This window comes from Annulohypoxylon truncatum, assembly GCF_022578515.1.
Source record: "Annulohypoxylon truncatum strain CBS 140777 unplaced genomic scaffold F4807scaffold_4, whole genome shotgun sequence".
Taxonomy (NCBI): Eukaryota; Fungi; Ascomycota; class Sordariomycetes; order Xylariales; family Hypoxylaceae; genus Annulohypoxylon; species Annulohypoxylon truncatum.
This window is the reverse complement of record NW_025953790.1, coordinates 597,665-622,402: the sequence shown is the minus strand read 5'-3', so window position 1 is coordinate 622,402 and position 24,738 is coordinate 597,665. Positions and strand designations below refer to the sequence as shown.

Below are 24,738 nucleotides of genomic sequence, written 5' to 3'. Positions count from 1 at the left end.
CAAAATGAAGAGCTAACGTATACCTGAAGGTTCAAAGTTTTAGGTTTTAAGACTAGGGTTGAACGTTAGGAAATTGTATATGGAAGAGTAAGTAACGTCCGTAAGAGTTCTAAGGGGGTGGCTTAAGGACATCCATATAATGACAGTATATATAGTAACATAGGTGAGCACACCAAGATCTATCCTAGACAGCCAGCCGATAGAAGCAATGTAAATTAATATAAAGTCGTTTGCTCATTAAATACACTCGAGACGGGCATCTCTGCGGCATGTAGATTTAAGAACTTGTAAATGCTGATAATGAGCTGGCGAGGGGGAGAACTGGGCATGTATATTCACGCCTAGCTATGCTGCAATTTGAAAATTACATCTCTCCTTTAATCTACAACTCTACGAATACGTGGCAGTTATTTTTGACTCTTACGAGGCGGTATTTAATACGGACGTGTCGATATCTTGCTTGATGTAAGGACGGTTGTTAGTCATGCCCATAACTACCCCTTGAAACAGCGGAATGACTTTCAATGGCCTTTTTACCACTTTTAGAACCATGAGAGGAACTCGTTTGCTTACATCGTTTAATATGAGTTGCTGTAATACTCTGCACTGCCAACTCATAAAGTGGGTTACAAGTTGATTGTCGTGACAAGGTTAGCGAGACTTCCTATGAGTTTTATAGCCTAACGAGGCTTGGGATAAAATATGCAAAAGTCTAACATCACACATCACAAATTCTATTAGGACACACGTATATATGTAGTTGCAAAAACTTTTGTTTCGTAAAATCTCGTCATCGCAGGCGTGATGTCATCTGTCTGATGCTGTCGCTAGCTAGAACTAAGCGCGAAGGACATTACCACATTTCAAAAGTGTCGAATAACTTTCTAGATCATCCAAAATTGCTCCGAGATGTTCAAGTGTACGAAGGCAAAAAATCGTCATGTGTCTGCGTCCCCCCGTTCCCCCCTTTCCCTTGCAAGACAGACGTTATGTGGATATCTTCCTATTTCAACTCCTCGTTCAATCAGGAATCGTATCCTTCTCCCCCATTCCTATCCCCCTAAAAAAACTTGGACAAAGTCAATCGACTGTCCCAACAAGAAAGCAAATATATACGCCCGAGGAGACTGCGTCATCAGATTCGGTTCTCCGTTTCGTTGTCCCGACTCCAAGCAAGCAATTTGACTGGGGGTATCATGTCCCATGTGTTCCCATCTATTTTTATACAAAGATACAAGTAAAAGGATTGAATAAAGAGGTGTAAGGTTTAACAATGCGTTTATACAGGCTCAGAATGATAATTCGAAGCGAAAGATGAGGATGTGGGTAGGTGCGTGGACGTGAGCAAATGAAGTACAGTAGATCGTTTAATGAGTATGTGATGAAGTATATGATGAAATAAATGAGGGCAAAGCTTTTGATGGCAGATATAAAAAAGATCGTAGATGCGTAAGAGCGAGAACGTTGCTTTTCGTAGATCCCCATCAAAATGATAAGTGTCGGATGTCGCACCGGAATGTCTAAGGTCGGAGGTGTAAGCCGCATGGCTCGTGAAGTCGTCATTACATATTACGTAGAAAATCGTACAGTCGTTGTTGAAAAGATGAAAATAGAAAAGCTGTTGTGTCGTATGTTCGGAGTTGCGCGCGCGAGCGCCTTCGTCGCCATTATCGTCATTAGTGAGCCCATTTCTGTCGAACGCCTATTATTATCAGAGCGATAACCGCCCCGAGGATTAACAGTCCGGCGACGCCCATGAATCGGTTCACGTTTCTCCACCATCTCGCGCTCTGGTATCGCGAATCATCGACGAGGACATGTCCTCGCGGAGGCTCCCCTGATTCGGAAGCAAATTCGGTCGTGCTTCGATCTCGCTCGTCCATGGCAAGCGTTGGTTTCGGAGGTAGCGGCAGGAACGCTGCAACCATCCATGCTATTACATAGGTTAGTAATTGCGCTATTCATCCACAGCCATATACGACTTACCGAATGGGAATAGAAATCCCGCAACAAACAGGACCACCTGAATATTGCGCCTCCCAAACACGCCGCTGTCGGCAGACCAGGTGACAGAAGGAGCGTTCCAAGCGCTGAAGCCGCTAGCTCGCGTGTCCAGACGAAGGTGAGGTGACCAGATACTCGACGTCTTCTTTCTAGGGGCTAGCCGAACATCGCCAGTCTCGCTAACCGGTTCAATATCCATCGAACCCCGTCGCTGGCCACGAATATCGATGTCCATTGGTCGACGGCGAGGGTTATATATCGTTTGGTCGTGAGCTGGAGAACCGCCACCACCGATCCAAGGGCTTGGAGGGCGACTATCACCTGCTTCGGACATAGACCTGATTGAAGCCGGAGCGAGCCATCGTCTCTCTCCGCTACCGTAATAAAGTCGTGCCCAAGTTGGCAGAGAAGCTGCCGTCAAGCTTCCGGCGCGGGAGCTACCGGACGAGCGGAGACTCCGATCCGAAGCTTGTCTAGAGAAGCCCAAACGAGTTCGAGATGATTTGTGGTCTAATTGGTGGAGATCCGCTAATCCGTCACCGTGTTCGTCATGATCCCGAACAGTACGGATGAGAGGGCTGGGAAGTCCATTTCTCGCATACGAAGGTCCGGGGCGTTCTATGGAGTCGCCCTGGGAATTCGATCTTGAATGAGATCTCGAGTGTGATCTTCGTACATCGATATTTTCTAGGCCCAGCGATGACGATATGCTTCGCATTTGTCGGCTGTCCCTGCTTCCGAAAGCGCTGCTAACCCGCTCCGGAATTGAACCGACGGAGACGACACGCGAGCCCGGATGAGAACCTAGTTGAGAGGCTAGCTGAGAACCCGGATCGCTGCCTTCGTACTCGGACATCACAGTCGAGAGCTGCGAGCTCCATTGATGCACATCCATCCGTACCCGTTGTTGCGGAATGCTTGCTGTTCCTACCCATGTAGATCGCGGAATAGACGAGGTGGAAGGCGTATGGGCCAGACGAACAACGTTCGGAGTGTTACCGCCGAAGAGGGATGCGGTATCCTGGCTAGCTATGCTGGAAAGGGACGAAAACGAGTTCGCGCGTCCTCGGAGGTTCTCTTTCGATTGCTGCTTATAGTAACCAAAGTTCTCGGACGATGATCTCTTGTGTGGCCGAAGCGGAGGAACGACAAGACTTTCCTGCGAGTATTTCTCCCGTAGTTGCCGGGTGGAACTCTCGTCAGAAGAATGGTAGTGGTGACCTCGGAAAGGAGTAGCTGACGAAGAGAGCGGTGAAGTATCGCCGTAAACGATATAATTCTTGCTTCCTGGCGTGTCGGCGTATCCCGGAGCAGCGGCGGACGAGGCGAGGGTCTGCGCGGGAGATGATTGACCGAGAAGTTTGATGTTTGAGCTACTTGACGAGGGAGATTCCTCGACGTCCTCAATGCTGTCTGTGTAAGGTAAAGGTGGAGAGCTACGTCCAATAATTTTATAATTCGTCGTCTCTTCGAGAGTCGAATCTGTTTGTTCGGAAGCGAAGGACGGTTTCGCCGCGAGATGAGAAGATGGCTGCTCCGGTGGCGTGACAACTGTGCTTGGTAACGGCGGGAGCGGTGATTCGGAAAGATACCTTTCCTTGCCTTTGCCTTTGAAATCAGGAGTTTTGGGGACCTTGCGCAAGCCACCGACCATGCGATAATTCCAGGGCGAAGAAGATTCGGTCTCCTGCTCTTCAGGTAACGCTGTGGCTGTCGATGGGGCAATTGAGGTGTAGGGCGAGACGCTGCGCTCGGGTACGGAACTTAATGGGGAGCCGTGACGATCTTCGGTAGATGCGACAAATGAGCTTTCTTCATGCGAGCTGATAACGGAGGTGTTGGAGGGGTGAAGAGATGTGGTATTAGTAGATGCCGACCGGTCGGACTGTCGCTGACGCGTCGACTTGAGCACAACTGAGAAAGTCTTGTCGGCGTGGACGTTGATGAAAGTTTCTCTCCTCGACAAGGGCCGTTTCCACGTCGACGAAGCTGATCTGTCATCGTGGCGCGACGACGACAACTCAGGCTGGGCATTAGCGGGCCTGTCATTACTGCTTCCATATGAGGGCCTGTTAAGGACAGGGGATGGTGGGGCAGTGCGCCCAAGGCCAGCCGAGTCAGAGGCGAGTTTCGTCCCTGAAACACCTTTGCCCTTAACTCTCTCCAATGGCGAGGCTGGTGTCGAAAACGACGGGGACGGAGACTGAGATTCTGCGCCATATCCTTCACTCCCATAGCTGGTGGCTCTCCTCCTCTGTGGCGTAGTAATAGCTTCTCGGTCATTGGTCGCGTTCGTGTTATTTTGAACATTGTTTCCGGCTTCCTGTTCTTGCACGTGAGACTTGCTGCTGCTTTCGCCATCTCCCGGCCTCGGAGGTGAGTAAGGGACGATGCGAATCTGCAGCTTATTCTTTTCCGCTTCCGACCTTTCTTGCAACGGCGGTCTCGGCGATTGGGATGATAATGATGATGAGGTCGAAGATGACATCCTCTGCCGCGGGCCCGGCCCGGAGTTGCGGAAAAACTCCTCGAATTTTTTTTTCTAGATGATTACCTAAGTCCTGCAACTAAGACAACGTTTCGACACATGCCATAGCTATTTTCATAAACTGCGAATTTTCGACGTATAATTCGACGTGGGTTTTCGTTTTTCGTTTCAACGTATAAGCGGGTACGATAATGAGTGTGGAGTCCGAGCGGTTCGGAGATCGTGACGGTCACAAAGGACGAGCAGTGTGTAGTATTAATGTAAGAGCGCGGTAGGACGATGAAAAGAAATGGAAAGATCAGAAAAGGCAGAGAAGAAGTCTAATGAGAGACGTGAAAATTTTTGAGATAAAGTAAAAATATCGGCAGACAGTTATCAAAGAAGACCGACAAGGAGGTGAGATCTAAGCAAGGTCGAAAAGACGGGCAAACTATAGATCTTTAGATGAATAATAATAGAAGTTTCAAAAGAGTGGACTAGGTCGACAAAGAGAGACCAGAAAGACAGACAATTCCCACGCTACATACAGAACACACACATCTGCAAGAGGCAAAACGAGATCGGAAGGAGGGAAGACAGCGAAGCTGGTAGGAGGGCAGACGGGAGGGTATTATTTCTTGAAATGTTCCCCCAGAGTGCCGAGTGACGATCGATTGGCTCTCGACTGGAGTCAGCCATCTAATGGCGGCTGCATGTGGACTATGCAATGCAGCCGAAAAGGAGCGTTAGGGTACCATCGAACGAACCAAAGACAGACATGGGGTAACCGACAAAAGACGATGGAAACGAGCAGGGAGAAGCTTTCGCGGAGCTCAGGTACCAAAACGGGTCTAGCAGAAGACCTGGAGGCTGACATCGACAAGGTAGCCGTACCCGTACTAGTAGTGTAGTGTAGTCGCAGTATAGTCGTACATAGTACCCCTTGACACTTCACCGCGTAGGCGTTACCTCTTCCAGATTTTTAGATATGCGATGTTTATGACCGATCAACTCGAGCGATCGAATCAACAAGACGCCGGAAGACAATAGTGATATGCGAGAGATCCACTAGGGTTTCTGTCCGTGTCTCTGTTTAGCCAGTATATTTCTCTGTTTTAGAGGAATTATCACAGCGGATCCAGGATCCGTCTGCAGCATGCAGGTCTACTGCAGTACACGACGTAAGTTGAAATGAGGTCAAAAAGAATATGGGGCGATGCGGTCGAAGAGCCTACCACAGCTGCAGCCTAGAGGCTACAGCACGCAGTCAGGGGGTTACGCCGCACAAACGTCCCATCGTCTAATATTTTTGCCTTGCAGTTGAATAGCCATTCGTTCCTAATAAACGTTTAAAAGGCTGGCGTCGTCTCAGAAGGCGCCGCTACATATTCTCTGTCCAGACGGAGATTTCTTTTCTCTCGTTTCTTGTTTCTTTCATCTGACCGCAGCCTCTCGTCATGACCATAATGTCCCGAGAGAGACATTTCGGAGACGCTCTGACGCTGGACGCTGCAGTACTGTACCGCGTAGTACTGCGTACTTCGTTAATAATTCAATAAGCTGGTAAAGTACCGAGACATCTGTCCAATATGACAGATTGGCTGAAGTCGAAACATTCAGCAAGGGCAAAATATCGGTGAAGAGATGTGCTGGATGTGCAAATTAAACGTTGACCATAGCGAAGCGCAATTGGACGAGATCTGGGGTTTGGGACCTGGAAGTTCCAGAAAATCATAGATCACGGACCCAACCGAATATTCCGGAGACAGGGAAAGGGGGCCCAAAACAGTTAAGCTAAGACGAAATAGGGACATAGAATCCTAGCTGGCCTAGGCTTTAGCAGGGACTTAGCGGGCTGGAAGGAGCAAGGATAGCAAGGACTCAGGAGAGCAAGTGCCAGAAAAAGAACGTGGCTTAGTTTTCTAGTGGGCCCATAGTGAACTGATGCAGGTGCCAACTTTTTTCTTAAGTTTCTTCTTTTGTACCTCGTATATTCTACTTCTTATCAAGAATCCAACGCGAAGCCATTGAGAAACGCGTTGAGGACTTGGAAGACTCGCATAGTCGCGTCCTTCCTTTAATAGGCCATCCATCGCCAAAAACAGACAGTAATCCCGCTTCCACGTTTTATTCTTTAATGCAGCTGGAATTCAGGCGAATTGAAGGAAAGAGTCAGCGATATGACGTTCGCCTCGTAATCCTTGTTACGGTCTATTCCAATTAAACCCATTTAGTTAATTGGTTTTCTTTGGATTCTTTTGGCGCTCGCAAATCCGGCAGAATTCGTCTCCACATGTGCGCTTGAGCCTTGAGGATCTCGCTCTAAGGACTGTGCTTTACAGTGCTAGCCCACACTGACTAAACTGTACGAGCTAACCTCAACAACTGGCCCAGCCAGGGCAGCTACCAGCCTCCTAGGGATTCTTCTAGGGACCCCTTGCTTAGCGCGTTCATAACTCACTATCGTGAACCTGAAGCTCGGGCTTTTCACAAAATGTCGGACCATATGAAAAATTCCAATTTTCTAGTCAATTATTCTTGATTTCTTTTTTATCCTTGATACTGCTCACGTCTTCGATGCAAGACGTGAAACCTTAGACTTAAGAGCCTCACGCGCTTACGCTACAATTCTGTAGGTCGACAAGACGCCTTCCTGCATCTGAAGCGCCAGCTTGGGACCCCAAAAAAGTGGCCTAGCCGCTTGTGTTCTCTTTGTATGTATGGTCTCTTTCAAATGACAAGTGTAAACTCCTCTACGTTATACCTTCTCAGTTTCAATTCCTGCAGCAAGCCGAATCTTGCAGCGGAATATGTCATCTAGTCAAACTAAGACGTTTGACCTGTAAGTTCAACTCCATATCTTCCAATTCCAATTACGCCCGTTGGAAACTCGGAGAATTCGGCCAAGTCAAGGGGCAAGGGATGGTAAATCCTCCCCCCACGGACCATACGTTCGCCCACACCATCTAAGGCATAATCCGATCGAGCATGATAATTTCCTTTCAGCATTCCCGACGATTCGCTCAACCCTTGTGCTATCCGGGGAGCATATTCATGCCTTGAGAGTTACTTCAGATAAGCTACCGGTATATGATCCAAAGAAGCTTGACAAGAGTGGCGGAGCATAAGCCTTTCGTCAGCTTCCTAGATAGCTGCCAAGATTTATCTTGGTTTGAGGTTGTCACCAACTAACCGAGCCTCTCAGCCTCACATAAGAGATTCCAGGAGATCTGGGAACATCACGCAGATAAGGCGTCAGAAAAGGCCTGGTTCTCGAAAATCATGCCTTCGTTACCGGGTTTTATAACCCGTTACTTCAAAGACACACGTAAGTTGTGCTTAACACGTGCAGTTAGGTAGCCCTTCTAACTTAGCCGCGCCAGCAAAACCACCACCAATCAGCACTGGAACCGCCGTCTTCTTGCTCGTAAGTTACCAGCCGCATATGCGGATAAACGCAGGTGCTAACCGACAACTAGGTAATATATACTATCATCTATGTGGTGCCATTTTATTTGTCGTCCAGGACGAGGCCGTCCAGTACCCTGTCGCGGGACGCGCCGTCAGTGATCCGCGCGCGCATCGCGTCCGTCTCGCTGACCTCTGTCGTCTGCTCTGCCATCACTTTCGTGATCTTGACGTCCCAAGGCCGGGTCACGACGGCCGAGGCCTTCCACGCGCTGGGGTACTGGCCGATCGGCCTAGTGGAGACGGGGAAGTGTTTGCTTCTCACCGCTATCCTCTTTGCCGGGCCGCTGTACGAATACCTGGTCGTCGACGAGGGATGGCGGGAATGGTTGGCTCTCCGGCCTCTGTCGGTTCTCTTCGCCGAGTGGACCACATGGCGTAACATCGTCGCGGTAAGTTCCTTTCCGCCTAGTGTGTCTAGCCATACGTTTCACCACCCGAGACATGGAAATATCGTCGATTTATTTGTGTTTGGTTAACCAAACCACTATGCCCTTACAATATGATGAGAAACATTGGTCCGTGTTTCTGAGCAGACTCAAGACCTGTCAGATGAGGACAAATACAATAGCACTCTGTGCAACTCTGATTATACCCCATATTCGCTTACCCCTATCACCATAATCGAACTTCGAGTTTGGATGTCGTACTTATATATGAATAGGGCCCATTCACGGAGGAAGTGCTCTTCCGCTCCGCCTCAGTACCCCTGATGCTCGTCGCCAAAACTTCCGTGGCGACGACCATCTTCCTCTCCCCTTTGGTCTTCGGACTCTCGCATCTGCACCATTTCTACGAGTTCCGCATCACGTTACCCAACGTGCCGGTCTCGTTTCTCCTCGCGCGCTCCGTCATGCAGCTAGGTTATACAACGCTGTTCGGAGCGTACGCCACTTTTCTGTTTCTGCGTTCCGGGAGCTTGCTGGCTATTTTCGCCGTGCACGCTTTCTGCAACTGCATGGGTCTGCCGCGCATCTGGGGCCGTGTGCTGCCAGAGGTCGTCGTTGACGAGAGAGGGAACTCGTACCGGCCTTCTGTACTGTGGACTGCGGTCTATTACGTGGTGCTTGTCGCGGGTGCAGTTGGTTGGTACATGAACTTGGGCTTGCTGACGGAGAGCTCTAATGCGTTGGTCTCTATGAAGGTATGATGAATATGATCATGAATTGACTAGTCACGATGAACGAATACTTGAATATAAACTTAATTCTATAAAACGAACACATCGTAGTCTGAGCATTTTGAAGATCTTGTGATTTGGTAATATTGTATTAGTGGTGATATCTCTGCCTATTATCGGGCCTGTTCTAGTACATATGTATTGGCTACATTGATAGTCTACAATTTATACATAACCCAACCGTGGAGATGTGCGGTCTGCGTTCTGTTCGTACCGCATATGACCAATTGTACAAAGTGCTCGATGACTCGACTCCCTTGATCCAGCACTTGACCTGCACGCTTTTGCTTCTCATAAATACCTACGTATTATGAGGTGGCAGGAATCACCGTGGGACGCTATGCACGTCCTCCTTCCCCTTACTTGCTTTCTCTCTCCATGGCTTCAGCGACAAGCCCGGTATTCTCTCTTATGAGGCGAATCGATGGCCTCGGGGGTATTTGGTAACTTTGAATAAACGTCGTCCATCTCGTAAAATCACTTCCATCTCATCTCATAACATTACTTCCCATTTTCATAAACTGACTCAAAACATCTCCACATTTCCCCTTTCGTCAAGGCGGTAAATCAAGCGCCATCCCCATCCCCGGCAAACTCCCCGGCATGCTAAACTCGCTGATGCCGGAGCCGTCGCGCTGGCCTCTCGCGCGCCTGTACCTTAGGTTCTCCGGCGGACTGATCTCTCTATCCAAGTCCCTGAGATCCCTCCTCTGGCCCGCGGCGGCCTCGGCGCGGACCTCCTTCCTCGCCTCCTCTTTGAGCTCGCGCGCGATCTCGCGGCCCTTGCCTTTACCCGCGCTGCCGCTGGACACGGAGGAGGCGGCGGTAGTGCCGTGGGCGACGTCGAGAGCCTCGTCGCCGCCGCGCGTGTTACGCTTGCGCGGCCACAGGCTCGGGAGCGCGATCTCCTGGAAGCGGGGCTCGACGGCGCGCTCGTCGAACCAGCGGTGCAGGCGCGACTCGACCAGCTGCGCGATCTTGGGCACGTCCTGCAGCCGCGACCGGCTGCCCACCAGGCTGCGCACCGAGAAGTCCAACCTATAATCGTCGAGGAAGCTGAACGTCATCATTGTGGGGGTGGACTGCGACGGGTTCGACGGGATGAAGGATATGCTGAGCGTGCCGCTGAACCGCACGACCGACACGGCGAGCGCGACGGGCAGCACGGCGGTCAGCCGTTTCGGGTAGTTTAGCAGGATCTTGGTCTCGAGGGCCAGGGTGATCATGTCGCTTAGGTCGACGTCCATCCGGGCTTGCAGCCGCGACCCTTCGCGCTTGGCCCGCGAGCTGTTGGCGTCGAAACGCTTCTCCCCGTGCGGCCCCGTGTTCAGGCTCAGCCCGTCCTCGTCGACGGGGATGATGCGGCAATTGCTAAATATGGGGAAGTCCTCGCCCAGGGTCAGCTCGGTGACCTTGATCTCGTCGAGGAAGTCCGGGCGCGAGGTCCCGTTCAGGGCTTTGGTGAGGGAGGTCAGGATGGCGTCGTCCTGCTGGGCGTCGCTGCGGAATTGGGCGATGGTCTGCGCGATCAGCACGTTGAACCAGTCCAGCGACTCGGGCTGGTGGCTGTCGACGTTGTAGTACGTCTTGTTGAGGATGGAACCGATGGTTAGCGTGGGAGGGCTTCGTAGGATGCTCGACTTTTTCTTATTTAACGTCGGCTGACCCAGCCTCGTCGTAGCATTCGGTGTGGTGCTTCGCAGGGTGAGGAGAGATTGCCGGTGAGCGAGGGTGCGTGATCGACGCTCGGCCGCCCGGATGGTGGCGGTCACTTCGGGAGAGGGGGCATCGCCGAATATGAAAAACTTGATGAACGCCGCGATGAGGAGCACGACGGAGATCTGGCCGACGATGAGCCCTTGGGTGAACGACAAACTAATTAGGCGGTCATGTTAGTCAATCACAGCGCGTCTTATAGAGGTACAAAGCAGAAAGTTGGCGGGATTTCCCACGTCGGTTCAGGTTTCATCGGACACATATCCGTCGTAGCCATTTCGATTGATGGCTTCCAGGGTCGAGTGCCCTGGACCGAATTTTACATTTAATCGGAAAATGAGAACGAGGAAATTGGTGGATTTATGGAGGAATGAAGCATTTGGTCTTGAACTTTTCGAGCTTTAGAGCTTGTCGATTTATGTATGTATAATTCTTTATCTTATTGGGATATGTAGCGGATACCTTGACCCGCGCCGATGACAGGAGGGAAAGGAAGTATCGGATACCGCAACGTCATCCGGCATCCGAACCCCTGCTCTGTGACGATCTCCAGTGGTACATGGTACTACCCTCTAGGCGGCATGTTCAATTGAACGTTGAAGCTTCCTAGAGCTTAAACTTGAGTCTCATCACCTCGTTTTACTTCATAAAGAACTCTTAAACCATCGCCCGAAACTTTACCAATTATAATCTTCCAAGTCTAGAGCTTCACCGGGAGAAAGAGCTGAGACCCAAGTTATACCGAACTAAATACATTCTAAATTCAAATACGACAGAGTTCTGAAAACTGTCATCAGTGTCTTACTGAGCCGAACAAGATGGATGTCGTCCAAGCCGTCTCCGGCTACATCTCTAAGATGGTGTCGGCCGGAGACAGCGCATCGGGGACCCCATCAGCAAAGATGAAGATACTCCTTCTAGACAAGGACACTGTCCCGATCGTCTCTACCGCGATCACGCAGTCGTCTCTGCTCAACCATGAAGTCTATCTCACAGACAGGTTGGATAATCAGAACCGCGAAAAGATGCGCCATCTCAGATGTCTATCTTTTGTCCGGCCATCGCCAGAATCAATCCAGTTCTTGATAGATGAATTGCGGGATCCTAAGTACGGCGAATATTACTTGTATTTCAGCAATGTCGTAAAGAAATCGTCGTTAGAAAGACTAGCAGAAGCCGACGACCACGAAGTTGTCAAACAAGTCCAGGAACATTTCGCCGACTATCTCGTCATCAACCCCGACCTCTTTTCACTCAACCTTACCTTGCCGCAGCAGAGGATATGGAGTGGCAGTCCGGATATGTGGAATCCAGACTCGTTGCAACGGACGACAGATGGACTGATAGCTATTCTACTGTCGCTTAAGAAGAAGCCCCTCATCCGGTATGAGAGGAACAGTCTGTTAGCCAAAAAGCTGGCTACTGAAGTACGATATCATATGACCCAAGAGGAACAATTATTTGACTTTCGAAAAGTCGATACGCCCCCGATACTTCTCATCCTAGACCGAAGAGAAGACCCCGCTACACCGCTACTCAACCAATGGACATATCAAGCTATGGTGCATCAGTTACTGGGTATTCATAATGGCCGAGTGAATTTAGACGACGTTCCGGAAGTACGACCAGAACTCAAAGAGATTGTTCTATCGCAAGACCAGGATCCGTTCTTTAAGAAGAATATGTACTTGAATTTTGGCGACCTTGGTGGGAACATCAAGGACTACGTCGAACAATACCAATCCAAGACGAAGAACAATGCTAATATCGAGTCGATAACGGATATGAAGCGATTCATTGAGGAGTATCCGGAGTTCAGGAAACTCTCCGGGAATGTTAGCAAACACGTTACCTTGGTTTCGGAACTTAGCCGAAGGGTGGGCGCTGAGAACTTGCTGGAGGTTAGCGAGGTTGAGCAGAGCTTGGCCTGTAATGATAATCATGCTACTGATTTAAGAGTATATCACCTGGCTTCCTGATAGGCCCTTTTTATTACGATACTAACTCGGCGCAGAATGTTCAAAAGTTAATACAGTCTCCATCAGTCACTGCCGAGAACAAGGTTGGACTCGTAGCACTATACGCTCTACGATACGAGAAGCACCCGTCAAACTCACTAGCTATGCTAGTAGACTTATTATCTGCCGCTGGCGGTGTTCCCGCGCGACAAGCAGACCTAGTAGCAAAACTCCTCATCTACCACCATTCCCTACAGCAGTCCCAAGCAGGGGGCGGCATCGCGGATATCTTCGAGTCCGGGGGCATCTTCTCCGGGGCACGGGCCATCAAGGGGCTTAAGGGTGTCGAAAACGTCTACACGCAGCACTCGCCGCACCTGGAGACGACGCTCCAGAACCTGATCAAGGGCCGGCTGCGTGAACAGCAGTACCCGTTCGTCGAGGGCGGTGGGACGACGCGCGACAAACCACAGGACATCGTCGTCTTCATCATCGGCGGCGCCACATACGAGGAGGCCAAGACGATCGCCGGCATCAACGCCTCGTCCCCCGGTGTGAGGGTCGTGCTGGGTGGCACTAACGTCCATAACGCGGCTACGTTCCTCGAGGAGGTGGATGATGCCGTGGCATCGTGGCCGGAACCGCCGCCGACTACGACGGCAGGGAAGCTGAGGAAGGAGCTTGGGAGGAGGTAGGGAGATAGATAGGATAGGTTAGTTAATTAATTATGAGGATTTCACGGATTTTGGGATGTTGCGTTCTCATGTGAGTAGCCTGTTAGGTGGTATGTATCTAGCTAGGTACTCGATAGGTGAAATTAAGGGATATCGCGGATGGGAAAAATCACATTCAAATGAGTTGCTGCTATTTAATTTGCCGTAAGGGTCAATTGTTGTTATCAAAGTGAGAGTTCGTACCTGGAATGATGTTCATTTTCGGAAAGGCTGTTGTGTGCAAAGAAGGGATATAAATGCCAATAACTCATAACACTATCACATACGACCATAGGAGCTAGAAAACTCGGGATCCCGTCCGCTCTCCCATAGATAAGCTGGCTACCGCCGGATCAGTAGTTGGGTCGGTGACGACCAGCGAATCCCCGGTGTTGTATGTTTTTATTTTTGTATTTTTATACTAGTGAGATAGATCAATTTTCTACATTTATTTTGGTGTTACTTATGTGCTTTGGTTTTTCCTCGTTGTTTTGAAGAATTGATATTGATGTTGTTAGGTAGGGGATTACGGTAAAGGCAGGGGTTGTAACTATGGGATAGCAATATTAGTGGATTTAGCCACTACAAGTCCTTCTAAACGACCATATGCTGCTTAGATTAATATTAATATAGCAGATACTCACTAATACGGCAATATACCCCATAAATACATAAAGTTAACACGATTTGGCGGCAGATATTGATAAGAAAAAACCCACTTAAAAGTTCATGAATGTTTCTGCTAATGTTCATCCTCAAACGACCAACACCCAACAAGATTACGAACTTCGAAGTCGGCGAATCCGTGAACCATTGACAACTCGGAGGCAGTACTCGATATGGGTTCCAAAAGAAAGTTCTCCGAATTTCATGCCGAAACCTCGGGGAATGGAGGGACTCGCGACCACAACGCCGGATCCCATGCGCCCAAGAGATCTAATACCAAAAAGAAGGCTAAGATGAACCCGAATAACATCAATTGGGTGAAGAAACGAGCGCGAACGATCGAGAGGAGATTAAAGACAGGTCAAAACATGCCTGCAAATATTCAGAATGATTTGGAAAGAGAGCTAGCCCATCATCAACAGAAGATTGAAGATGCTGCTGACGAGAAGAAGAGGAAGGCCATGATCAAGAAGTATCATATGGTCCGCTTCTTTGGTACGACTACACTTCCACGCCGTCAATGATTCAAATCTAACAATACATATAGAAAGAAAGAAAGCGGACCGACTCGTGAAGAAGATCAAATCCCAGCTCGAGACAGCCACGGACGAGAAAGAGATCGAGACGTTGAAGGCAGATCTACACAGAGCAGAAATCGACAGTATCTACGCCAGATATTTCCCATACAGAGAGCGTTATGTTAGCCTGTATCCGGTGACGGCGCAAGGAGAAGAGAAGAAAGAAGATACCAGCTCCGCAGCGCAGGCGCTACGCAACGAACGACCACCACTATGGAAAGCAATAGAGGAAGCGTCAGCAAAGGGCGTCCGAGAACTTATCATTCTCAGGGAACGGAAGCTTGGTGGGGATTTAAGGAGGAAGGCTTCCGCCAAGCAAGATGCGAAGGACTCCGAGACTGCAAAAACTAGTCATACCAAGACGAAGAACTCTACCACTTCCGAAACTACGAGTACCCAAGGCAGAGGCAAAACGAAGCACAACGAGAAACCCGAACCTTCGGATGCGAGTGATAGCGAAGGGGGTTTCTTCGAGGAGGACTGAGAGAGGTCTCAACATGAGACGAACATTCATGATACCCAATTATTACGAGATGACAATTAGCTTAGCTTCATTTATTGAGAGGCATGCTATTACTATCAGATTCCTAGTCTAATGTGTTTCCAAAACGATACTTATGAAACTTATGAGACTAGTAAAGCCATCTGAGTGCCATTGGACTTTTTGCTTGGAGGAATAAGTTAAACGGGATTATGACATTATCACATATAAATGGCGTGGTTTCCCAGCTAATTCACTTAACCGTAGATGAAGGTTTAAGCTTAATTCTTATCAGATGCATCATTGATGTACATATTTCTACCATCTTCAACTTCCGATTACTTAAATGTAATTCCAGCTTTCCTAGCTTTCTGAAGCAAGGGGAAAGCTGCACAACATGCACCTACGATGACTACGGAACCAGGCTCGCCAAAAAGGCAACATATACTCTCCTCCATCAACCCCGACCGCCGTTCGGAATCGCCTATAATAGAACCTCACAAATCCCCCGAAGAGGCGCCACCTCCGCAACCAGAGCCTGTTACAGAACAAGCGTCAGCAGAAGTACCGGAGGAGACTGAAGAGACGAGGGAAAGGAAAAAGACCTCAAAGTTCCGATTTAAATCAAAGAAGAGTTCGCGCTCCCATCGCCACTCTTCCCGCGATCGCGACCGCGACCACGAACAAGATGGCGCGGACCAAGATCCCACATCCCACCGCCGCCATAGACACAGACATCACCACCATCGTCACAAGCGGCGACGGTCGCGCTCCCCCACACCACCACCAAACCCGTTCGAGCCGCAGCCGCTAGACACGGAGACGGCGTTCCGGGAGTCGCTGTTCGACGCCATGGCGGACGACGAGGGGGCCGCGTACTGGGAGAACGTGTACGGGCAGCCGATCCACGTGTACCCGAACGCGCGCCCGGGGCCGGACGGCGAGCTCGAGCGCATGACGGACGACGAGTACGCGACGTTCGTGCGGCAGCGGATGTGGGAGAAGACGCACGCGGGGCTGCTGGAGGAGCGGGCGCGCCGCGAGGAGCGGAAACGGAAAAAGGAGGAGGAGGAGGAGGAGGAGAAGAGGAGGTTGACGAGGGAGATGGAGCGTAGTTTGCGTAGGGGCGAGGAGAGGAGGCGGAAGAGGGGGTGGAAGGAGAGGTTTGAGGAGTATGGTAAGGCGTGGATGGGCTGGGATGGAGGGGTCGAGGGGATTGGGTGGCCGGTGAAGAGTGGGAGGCGCGAGGATGTGGGGATGGATAATGTGAGGGATTTTTTCGTCTTGGGGATTGATCCTGAGGACGTGGGCGAGGCGGAATTTTTGGCGAGGTTGAAGGAGGAGCGGGTTAGGTGGCATCCGGATAAGATACAGCAGAGGCTTGGTGGGAAGGTTGATGAGGCTGTCATGCGCGATGTTACGGCTGTTTTTCAGATCGTGGATAAGTTGTGGTCGGATACCCGGTCGAAAAGGCAGTGATGTCTTATGGCCACATATTTTATTAGGGGATAGGTCTAGTTTCCAGGATGGAACTACAAGAGGAATAAACTCCTTGAAGTGTCTTATAAACAATAAATATTTGGCACAATTTGAACTGTTGTAGATGTGAATTTCTTGCTTAAGAGAAATCATGGAGGCGGGCTTCATATAAACGTCTGTATTCGTGATATTGCCCCTGTTCTACTATACGCAAGTTTTAATCATGTCAATAGATGCTTTATACTACTATGACTTGGGCTGCTGTTATAGCTTATAACGCTTATATATACGAGTTAGGGAAGTAGTGCTACTTCGTATACCATCCAAACCCCAGTATCCTTTCATTTAACAAGTTATCGTCCTTAAGCTTCATATGAAAAAATAAAATGAAAACCTAGAAAGATCGGGTTTAATCAACAACTTCCATCTCAGCCATCACTCCTAAATGATCCGTTATCCAAGGCTTTTCATACCCGTAAGACGACACGAGATATTCACACTCCGCCTCTAGTATCTTTTCATCAAGTTGGACATCCATGCCAAATCTTTCAAAATTGTGCAGTTTAAGATCTCCTGTGAAGTAAACCTTATCCATCCTCGACAACCCGTACTTGTCCCTCTCCTCGGTCGACGCTTGCTGTCCCCAAGTATATGCGTCGTCGCCGTCCTCCATACCACCTGACTCGAGATACGCATCTTTGAGACCGTTGTCCGAGTGAAGCGTCCTATCGAACGGTTGTATGGCGTTGAAATCGCCCGCCGCCAGCGCGCCGTCCACGCCATCCTCGTGCATGTACTTTGCCATGATCTGCACCTGAGCCGGCCGGAAAGGGGGCTCGAAATCAAGGGAATCGAGATGCGAGTTGCATAGCCGGATAGTTTTGGCCCGGCCGCTACTACTACTACTTCCGTCCAGCAAGACATCAACGAAGAAGGCGTCGCGCCCCATGCGCGTCTTCTCGTAGTGCACGCGGAAGCACGACGTGATACGCAGACGACGGTCCACCAGCGTGACGGTGCCGTAGTCGTCTGCCCAGTTCGAAGTGTTGATATCCGTGAGGTAGAACTTCTCCCTGACCCACGGTTTCTCCCCGATTGTCCTGAGATCTTGCGCGATGCATTCTTGCAGGTATATGACTGAGGTCGTCGTTGACGGCTGTTTCTCCGTTAGACTTTCTAGGTGGTCTAAGGCGGTATTCATACGTTCTTTGGCGAAGGGTATGCGGAAATCTATATTCCAGCTAAATAGGGAGAGTCTCGTAATTCCCTTTCCGCCATGTGTCTCACTCGACGGGTTGATATCCGCTTGCTCCCATGCTTGTTTTATGTTGTCGTATGTATAATACGGCTGCGGAGTCGGATGATCCGGCCTGAACCCTTTTCGGGATATCTGACTCATGACTAATGGACGAGACGAGATATGAAGGTATCTTTTGATTTGAGTTATTGTCTGTCTTTGAAACATCCGTTATAAATAGGCACTCATTCATGAGTCTAGGTGAGTGAGATCATCCTTCTTAGTGGTCGGCTTATGCCTCCAGTAAGTGCCTAGTTATGCATATGCCGGGTTTATTTGGGGATTTCTGCATATGATATTGCCACATGAGATTTATCACATCAAGCAGATAGTTCTGAATATCGACTTTAGATCTTTTCCGCTTTCATGAAGCTCTGGTTCTTTACATATTTTGAGCCTTGTACTGAGAGTACTAGTGGGTCTGGGAATGTTGGCTTCAACTACCTATAGCATAGCAAAAGGAGAACGGAAGAAAGTTAATCGTAGCTGCTGCTAAAACTATTACCAATTGGTAGCTCCTATTTCGTCTCTAAGAATATTCGACTTTCTGTAAATATCACAGAGAATGTTTTTGTGTAGTCTGGAAATAAGGCATTACGAACAATGGACATCTGAAGGACTTGGTCTGCGTGCGACTTCTACGATCACTATTTTGATACAGACATGCAGCTAACTGGGATGGTCTTGAACGGCGCCGACTACCTATACAGTTAGCTCATTTAGCGCACCGTCCTGCAGCGTTCTCGCGCATAGCGCCGTAGTAGCCACCCCGTATCTCAGCCAGACCGTCACATCACATCTACATTGGTAGTAGGTATGTAATACCGCAATACAGTTACTTATGTAAGATATTTCACATGCTGATTAGGTAACGCGGTTTTGAAAACTCTCATATGGATGTTAAACCATTGGAAGTTAACAAAACGAACACCGAAACTTTTACTACATAGTGCCTTTTTCAAATTCACCGTCACCAAAGTCGACGTAATCCCGCCAAATAATATTTCTCAAACTAGTTTCTTGAAAAATGAATGTTCTCATTCAATTGAAATAGTTAACGATTGTTTCTCTATAAGAACTATTCGTTGAATTCTGATATCCGAAAATGTAATTCCATCTTCTGGTGATAAATGTTGGTGTTGTGGCTTGTGCACCACAAACTTGCCCATCAAAGGTTAGGTAGAGCCATTAAATCGATGCTACGGTTCTGTGAACAAGGCCCACCATGTAGGGGTCGAAGATGCCGGGGTAAGCACCATATTCTAAGCTTCAACAAACACAAGGCTGCTCATTATTCGCAGGTCACAACTAAACTCAAGACAACTTCCGAGAATGGGATCTTCAGATATCGCGCCCTCACACGCGCCGCAATGGCTGGTGCCGGTATCAACCGTGTGCCTCGGCTCCGGCGTCTTCTTCTGGGGCGTCGCGTACGTGTTGATGACACGTCGTAGCATCCAGACGCGCTCGTACGGGATGCCCCTTTTGGGGCTGGCCATCAACGTCAGCTGGGAAATCGTATACGGGTTCTACGTGGCCGAGATGCTGTTCGAGAAGCTCGGCTTCACCCTCTGGCTCCTGCTGGACCTGGGCCTGATCTACACCACCGTGCGGTACGCGCCCGAGGAGTGGGCGTCCACCAACAAGCTCATCGGCCGCCATATGGCTTCGATCCTGGCTCTCATGCTGGCGATAGGGTGCTGGGGTCACTATGCCTTCGCTTCGTGGTGGTTGTCGCGTCCGGGGATCGGCGTTGGCGATAAATCCGGCAAATGGTACTATGGCCAGGATGGGTATGATACGACCGAGTTGGCCTACTGGTCTGCTGGGGTTGCGCAGCTTGTTCTTAGCAGCTCTAGCGTGGCAATGCTCATCATCCGTGGCCATTCTGGAGGTACTGGATATATAATTTGGTGCGTCCTCAATTTACCTATGGTCCCTATTTTTCACGTATCGTGCTGCTACACTCCAATTATTATAAGCTGTGTTTAACTTCTCTATGAACGTTGAATTGACTCAATGGAACTCTTTGGAGCTAATGTTGGATAGGCTATGCAGGATTACTGGATCGCTCTTCGGTTTGGCCTTCTGTAACGGTTTACTGTGGTGGTACTGGCCGGAAGCGCACTCTTACTTCGTTCACCCGATGAGCATCTTCATCGGCGGTTTGTCTCTGGTATGCGACCTTGTATATCCTTTTCTCATCTGGTACGTCCGTCAAACGGAAAGAGTGATGGCAGATGGAAGATTAGTTGGAGCTCACATGTTAGAGTTAACCAAGGAAAAGGGGCAGTAGCAGCCCCGCGGCGCTGGTGTTTCTGCTGACTGATCGTGGCTTATTTTGTAAGCATTGTGAAACAAGAATAATTTTCATTGGTAACACGTGCTTACATAAATGGCATTTCGGTTACTAATCTTCGTGGCGGAGTTTTAAGACAACATCTAATACAGATGAAACCGATTCTGTCACCTCTTGGGTCCATTCTCGCGCTCGCCATGCGACGATGCCATCTGGTCTGACCAGAACAGCTCCCGTAGATCCCACATTACATAAGCTCCTCCATGTACCGTCTCGATCTGCCCATCCTCCCTTGCCATCGATAACTTCCACGTCGACAAGCCTATTTTGGAGCGGGACCCACTGAGAAGAATTCGCCAAAAGTACAAATGAGTCGAGTCGGATCAGATGCCGCGTAGACACCTCCTTATCCCCTTTTTTTAGCCAAGCATGCGGTAAATTGTGGCCCGGTATAGTTGAAGGGTGATAATTCGTGATGTCGTACTCGCCGTTTTCTAACACTTGACCATCGTGGCGTGTCTTATCGCCTTCCTGGTTTATATCTGCGCTCGGGTAAAACCAGCCAATCTCTATGCCGGGAGCGTTGAATTCAAGATCTAGATCCTCGGACGCCTTCTTAACCGCATCCCTCTTGGCTTTATGCTGGGGATGGCTTGGATCGGAAAATGCTCTCACCGCTTCAAGATTATCCTCTATGCTCGCATCCGGCGAGATTCCGACAGCGGTATCCATCACGTTGCCGTGATTGAGCATATTCGACAGACTATTCGACGCAACGCGACGGGCGATAGGCTTTCGCTCCACTTCGTAGGTATCGAGAAGGCTATCGAAACGTTTTGGATCAGGCGATCGGAGGGCCAATACGAGCTTCCAGATGAGATTATAAGCATCTTGGATCCCCGTGTTCATCCCAAGCGCTCCCCATGGCGGGAATCGATGAGCCGCGTCTCCAACCAGGAAGATCTTCCCGTCCTTGCTTCTATATTCATTTGTAACAACCGCGTTGACTGTCCAGCTACTAATGCTAAAGAGGTCAATGTCTAAACCAGGGATCCCTAGGCTCCTTTGGATGCGCTTGATCGTATCCTCGCGGTCAAAGATCTTAGGATCTTCCGGTAGACGAGGAAAAGCGAATACCCACTCCGACTTTGCTTCTCTCTTCGGATAATAAGGGCCGATATGGTAGCAATAGCCAGTCCCTAGACTACCTCTCATGGTCGGATTGATAAGCCAAGAGAGAAAGACGTTTTTATCGGGATGGAGGGCCTCAAGTTCGGCTTTGAAGTGCACAGTCATCATCTCTACGATGTCTTGCTTTCCTTCCCAATCGATCCCGATGTTTTGCGCAAAGCCGCGGCCGCCATCGGAGCCTAGGACGTACCGCGCACGAACTTCCTCCTCAAATCCGGCTTTAGTACGGACGAGAAGAATCACCGAATCTTTTTCTTCCATTACGTTTAGAACTTTCATATTGTAACGTAAGGCCTTCGGATTTAAGCTCAAGGCTCGGCGCTTCAAGATGGGTTCTAAGCGTATCTGTGGTAAAATACTATATTGAGCAGGACTGTTGCGCTCGTACTCTTGGGCGCGCTCTCCGGCGCCCCAAGCCTCCCTTTTCACTATCTCGACATCGCCTTTCCCGAAGCCGGTGTACCAGGCGGTATGAGATACCGAGTCAAACGGGGCGCGGTGTTTGATCAGTTCTTCCTCGATTCCCAAGTGCTGGAAAATCTCGACCGTCCTTTGATTAATGCCCAACGCCTTCGGGTGGATCGACGTATCTGGATATTGTTCGAAGACGACATGGTCTATGCCGCTCATAGATAAGAGAATTGAGGAAACGAGTCCGACCGGACCGCCACCGACGATTGCGACAGGAATCATCGCGTGTTTAAAAGCGGCGTGGGTGAGCGACGAGAAGTGGATGTAATGAAAAGCCGGAATCTAAGCACTTATAGACCCGTATCCATCAGATGTTATCAGTCGTTTCGTTAGGCGGCAAGTGCCGCTTCAAGCCACGAAATAGATCTATGGATCGATGGTGACCCCGGGCTCTCCGCTGCGAAGATCGGCTTAAGCGGACGAACGATGCGGGGTTTACTTCAGAAATCCCGACCTCCTTATCAACCCCTTTATGGTTTGACGATGATGTTCTCTGCGACCACAGTCAGTGACACATTTTTGGAAAGGTTTCTATCAGCTGGCCAAACTAATATCTCTGATTTCGGTATAATGGCACACAAAATATAAACCTGTGTCGCTAATTGATAGCCAAGAACATCCAGACGCTAAGGCTGCCTCTAGGTCCGATTACTTGTCTCGTCAAGGCAACCCACAGTCAGCACTCCCGGTCAATTTTTGCTCTCTTTAAACCAAATTAATCAATACAAATAGACCGCGCTATAGCCGCAACCGATCTATAGAAAGGTACCCTAAAGTTGCTGTCGAGCAGACAGCTACGGATAGGTCTCTTGATTACTCAGTTGTATCAGGTATATTATATCTACTACCCTTCGCCAATGAAAGTGGTATGGGTGAGCGACATGGGCCATTGGGGATGTCAACATCCTCGCCCTTTGACGCCCAAAATGTCTCTAGCGGCAAGTTATCTTCGCATAAGACGATCGAGGGTCTGGGGTTATTGTCCCTTGCCGCGACGATAGTGATACGGCGGCACTCCGTGACAGAAGTGCATGAACAGGCGCATGGGGAAATGCGGCCATGGTGATGAGCGCAAAGACTGACGAACGCTGAATCGAGGGGAAACAGCTTGGCTACGTTTCGTCGAAGTTCTCAAACTACCCCTTTATGCAGAGAGGGATGCTAGGTCTTTGCTAAGCTTTGCGTCGAGCTCGCGGGCTTCCTCTTCGTTGTTAGCGAGGTTAACAATTCCTTTTTTGATATCATCAAGTAGTTTGGCTACTTTCGACTCGTGGAGTTCTACTATTTCACGGACTTTATCAGCGACGAAATTTCGGATACTATTGCTCTTTGAGCAAAGCTTGCTAACGGCCTCGGTACGCTCACCCAACCGTCTTCTAGCCAAACTCCCCTCGTTTCTAAGGGACATACAAATAATTCCAACTTCCTGAACCCCCGCCATCTTCGATTTTTATAAAAGCCTTCGAATGTTAAAGTTAAAGTTGAGTGATATAACTTAGAAATCTAGGTCGTAGTTTCCATTTAGCAAATTACGAGTAGTACCTACTTATCTCAGGTAAGTACCATGCGTTATAGGAAAGAAATAGAAAAGTCTAAACATTGTTGTTCTTTCTTACGTGTATTTAATTTACCAACGGGTTTTCCGTATGCTGGCGATACCAAATCACGTCATATCGGTTTTTCCTATTGGACAGGAACAATGGATATATCCCAGGATCCTACCATCGTGGCACATCCGTCCACCAATGTCCCGGGCTCGGCGGATGGCGGTGGACACAACACTGACGATACGCGTCGCTGCGCGAACTGTAACAGCGTCGGTCATGACTTAGCAATCTGTGTCGGCCCCCCGGGATTCGACGGCGCCATTCACGGCTGTCCGTGTTGCAATACGATCCTGCATACGTTTGACATCTGCCCCCGAACAACTACTATGAACTCAGATCTCATATATCACTTCCTAGTCCTCCTAAGAGGACGTCGTGCTCCAATCAGCACGCGACGGGGCTATCTTCAGATGGCAGTAGAAAGGGCTCCCTCCGGATTTTACCCATGGACGAGGGCATTTGCGACGTTAGTCGAACCCGACATATTCCAAACATACGACTATTCTCGCGACGACCCTCGAGCCTTGCCGGTAGATCCAGCGACAAGGAACAGAAGCGCCATTGTTAGAAATCGTCGTTACGTCCTGGAGCTTCCGGTGACCGACGATCAGTTAAACTACCTCTGTGGAGTATACTTTGAGGGAGGAGATTCCATGGACTCGAGCTCCTCATCTTCTTCGTCTTCCTTGTTTCTTCCATGATGGCCATGGTTTGCAGAAGTATCAGACGGAGCAACCCTTCTAGCTTTTCAAAAATTTCCTCCATATACACCAAGGTAGTGACGGGCTAAGGGTATGAATGGTATATGGCTTTATATCAATTTCCTCCCTTGTTATGCGTGCTAGTAATGCTTGAATAATAAACAGTCCCCCAGAACGTACGTCGTTTCATTTACATAATACAACTTTTGTTAAAGTATGCCGTAAATTAGTAACAGGGGCGAGGCACAAAATAACGTCGGGTATGTCACGTGGCACCGGCTCATACCACAATAAACTTGAGAATATGGTGGGATCTAGGCGCGGCATCTTTTTACCTATTGGCTAGAAGCTTTATCGATAAACATATTCTGCAAAACCCCAGTACCTATACAGCGCTATCGACAGTTTTTAATTTGAATAACTTTTCTCGAGTCCTTAGGTTCCTAATCCAGCGATCGAAGA

General features: G+C 49.3%; 10 protein-coding genes across 10 annotated transcripts; 6 read left to right on the top strand and 4 right to left on the bottom strand.

Annotated features, from left to right (window-relative positions):
- Nucleotides 1-1,470: 1,470 nt before the first annotated feature.
- On the bottom strand, nt 1,471-4,838 carry F4807DRAFT_264209 (uncharacterized protein). The gene is made up of 2 exons (XM_047994506.1): nt 1,987-4,838; nt 1,471-1,933 (listed from the first exon to the last, which is right to left on the bottom strand). Exons 1-2 carry the CDS (start codon nt 4,490-4,492, stop codon nt 1,677-1,679), a joined length of 2,763 nt encoding a protein of 920 aa, XP_047857921.1. The 5' UTR covers nt 4,493-4,838; the 3' UTR covers nt 1,471-1,676.
- A 2,468-nt stretch (nt 4,839-7,306) lies between these two features.
- On the top strand, nt 7,307-9,164 carry F4807DRAFT_264142 (uncharacterized protein). Its single transcript, XM_047994505.1, has 5 exons — nt 7,307-7,557; nt 7,677-7,799; nt 7,855-7,898; nt 7,951-8,331; nt 8,604-9,164. The coding sequence occupies exons 2-5, from the start codon at nt 7,754-7,756 to the stop codon at nt 9,087-9,089; spliced, it is 957 nt and encodes a 318-aa protein (XP_047857920.1). The 5' UTR covers nt 7,307-7,557; nt 7,677-7,753; the 3' UTR covers nt 9,090-9,164.
- A 28-nt stretch (nt 9,165-9,192) lies between these two features.
- Nucleotides 9,193-11,294, bottom strand: F4807DRAFT_410944 (uncharacterized protein). Its single transcript, XM_047996656.1, has 2 exons — nt 11,072-11,294; nt 9,193-10,994 (listed from the first exon to the last, which is right to left on the bottom strand). The coding sequence occupies exons 1-2, from the start codon at nt 11,110-11,112 to the stop codon at nt 9,674-9,676; spliced, it is 1,362 nt and encodes a 453-aa protein (XP_047857919.1). The 5' UTR covers nt 11,113-11,294; the 3' UTR covers nt 9,193-9,673.
- A 148-nt stretch (nt 11,295-11,442) lies between these two features.
- F4807DRAFT_410942 (Sec1-like protein) lies at nt 11,443-13,873 on the top strand. Its single transcript, XM_047996655.1, has 2 exons — nt 11,443-12,793; nt 12,850-13,873. The coding sequence occupies exons 1-2, from the start codon at nt 11,654-11,656 to the stop codon at nt 13,486-13,488; spliced, it is 1,779 nt and encodes a 592-aa protein (XP_047857918.1). The 5' UTR covers nt 11,443-11,653; the 3' UTR covers nt 13,489-13,873.
- Nucleotides 13,874-14,237: 364 nt separating this feature from the next.
- On the top strand, nt 14,238-15,483 carry F4807DRAFT_264126 (uncharacterized protein). Its single transcript, XM_047994504.1, has 2 exons — nt 14,238-14,667; nt 14,720-15,483. Exons 1-2 carry the CDS (start codon nt 14,346-14,348, stop codon nt 15,232-15,234), a joined length of 837 nt encoding a protein of 278 aa, XP_047857917.1. The 5' UTR covers nt 14,238-14,345; the 3' UTR covers nt 15,235-15,483.
- Nucleotide 15,484: 1 nt separating this feature from the next.
- Nucleotides 15,485-16,721, top strand: F4807DRAFT_264123 (uncharacterized protein). The gene has a single exon (XM_047994503.1). The coding sequence runs from the start codon at nt 15,640-15,642 to the stop codon at nt 16,708-16,710; it is 1,071 nt and encodes a 356-aa protein (XP_047857916.1). The 5' UTR covers nt 15,485-15,639; the 3' UTR covers nt 16,711-16,721.
- A 148-nt stretch (nt 16,722-16,869) lies between these two features.
- F4807DRAFT_410939 (Endonuclease/exonuclease/phosphatase) lies at nt 16,870-18,833 on the bottom strand. Its single transcript, XM_047996654.1, has one exon. It carries the CDS (start codon nt 18,173-18,175, stop codon nt 17,120-17,122), a length of 1,056 nt encoding a protein of 351 aa, XP_047857915.1. The 5' UTR covers nt 18,176-18,833; the 3' UTR covers nt 16,870-17,119.
- Nucleotides 18,834-18,924: 91 nt separating this feature from the next.
- F4807DRAFT_410938 (uncharacterized protein) lies at nt 18,925-20,421 on the top strand. Its single transcript, XM_047996653.1, has 3 exons — nt 18,925-20,212; nt 20,271-20,342; nt 20,399-20,421. Exon 1 carries the CDS (start codon nt 19,340-19,342, stop codon nt 19,997-19,999), a length of 660 nt encoding a protein of 219 aa, XP_047857914.1. The 5' UTR covers nt 18,925-19,339; the 3' UTR covers nt 20,000-20,212; nt 20,271-20,342; nt 20,399-20,421.
- On the bottom strand, nt 20,183-22,513 carry F4807DRAFT_263973 (FAD binding domain-containing protein). The gene is made up of 2 exons (XM_047994502.1): nt 20,395-22,513; nt 20,183-20,342 (listed from the first exon to the last, which is right to left on the bottom strand). The coding sequence occupies exon 1, from the start codon at nt 22,188-22,190 to the stop codon at nt 20,418-20,420; it is 1,773 nt and encodes a 590-aa protein (XP_047857913.1). The 5' UTR covers nt 22,191-22,513; the 3' UTR covers nt 20,183-20,342; nt 20,395-20,417.
- Nucleotides 22,514-23,667: 1,154 nt separating this feature from the next.
- On the top strand, nt 23,668-24,276 carry F4807DRAFT_456736 (uncharacterized protein; the record flags this gene model as incomplete). Its single annotated transcript, XM_048000926.1, has 1 exon — nt 23,668-24,276. One exon carries the CDS (start codon nt 23,668-23,670, stop codon nt 24,274-24,276), a length of 609 nt encoding a protein of 202 aa, XP_047857912.1.
- Nucleotides 24,277-24,738: the final 462 nt, after the last annotated feature.

Bases quoted from the DNA above. Each gene is read 5' to 3' on its own strand.
- F4807DRAFT_264209 (XM_047994506.1), bottom strand. From the start codon at position 4,492: ATGTCATCTTCGACCTCATCATCATTATCATCCCAATCGCCGAGACCG. The intron at 1,934-1,986 runs GTAAGTCGTATA...CCTATGTAATAG, and splicing joins GGGATTTCTATTCCCATTCG to CATGGATGGTTGCAGCGTTC.
- F4807DRAFT_264142 (XM_047994505.1), top strand. From the start codon at position 7,754: ATGCCTTCGTTACCGGGTTTTATAACCCGTTACTTCAAAGACACAC. The intron at 7,800-7,854 runs GTAAGTTGTGCT...TAGCCGCGCCAG, and splicing joins CCGTTACTTCAAAGACACAC to CAAAACCACCACCAATCAGC. The intron at 7,899-7,950 runs GTAAGTTACCAG...ACCGACAACTAG, and splicing joins GAACCGCCGTCTTCTTGCTC to GTAATATATACTATCATCTA.
- F4807DRAFT_410944 (XM_047996656.1), bottom strand. From the start codon at position 11,112: ATGGCTACGACGGATATGTGTCCGATGAAACCTGAACCGAC. The intron at 10,995-11,071 runs GTGGGAAATCCC...CCGCCTAATTAG, and splicing joins CCGATGAAACCTGAACCGAC to TTTGTCGTTCACCCAAGGGC.
- F4807DRAFT_410942 (XM_047996655.1), top strand. From the start codon at position 11,654: ATGGATGTCGTCCAAGCCGTCTCCGGCTACATCTCTAAGATGGTGTCG. The intron at 12,794-12,849 runs GTATATCACCTG...AACTCGGCGCAG, and splicing joins ATCATGCTACTGATTTAAGA to AATGTTCAAAAGTTAATACA.
- F4807DRAFT_264126 (XM_047994504.1), top strand. From the start codon at position 14,346: ATGGGTTCCAAAAGAAAGTTCTCCGAATTTCATGCCGAAACCTCGGGG. The intron at 14,668-14,719 runs GTACGACTACAC...CAATACATATAG, and splicing joins TCATATGGTCCGCTTCTTTG to AAAGAAAGAAAGCGGACCGA.
- F4807DRAFT_264123 (XM_047994503.1), top strand. From the start codon at position 15,640: ATGACTACGGAACCAGGCTCGCCAAAAAGGCAACATATACTCTCCTCC.
- F4807DRAFT_410939 (XM_047996654.1), bottom strand. From the start codon at position 18,175: ATGTTTCAAAGACAGACAATAACTCAAATCAAAAGATACCTTCATATC.
- F4807DRAFT_410938 (XM_047996653.1), top strand. From the start codon at position 19,340: ATGGGATCTTCAGATATCGCGCCCTCACACGCGCCGCAATGGCTGGTG.
- F4807DRAFT_263973 (XM_047994502.1), bottom strand. From the start codon at position 22,190: ATGATTCCTGTCGCAATCGTCGGTGGCGGTCCGGTCGGACTCGTTTCC.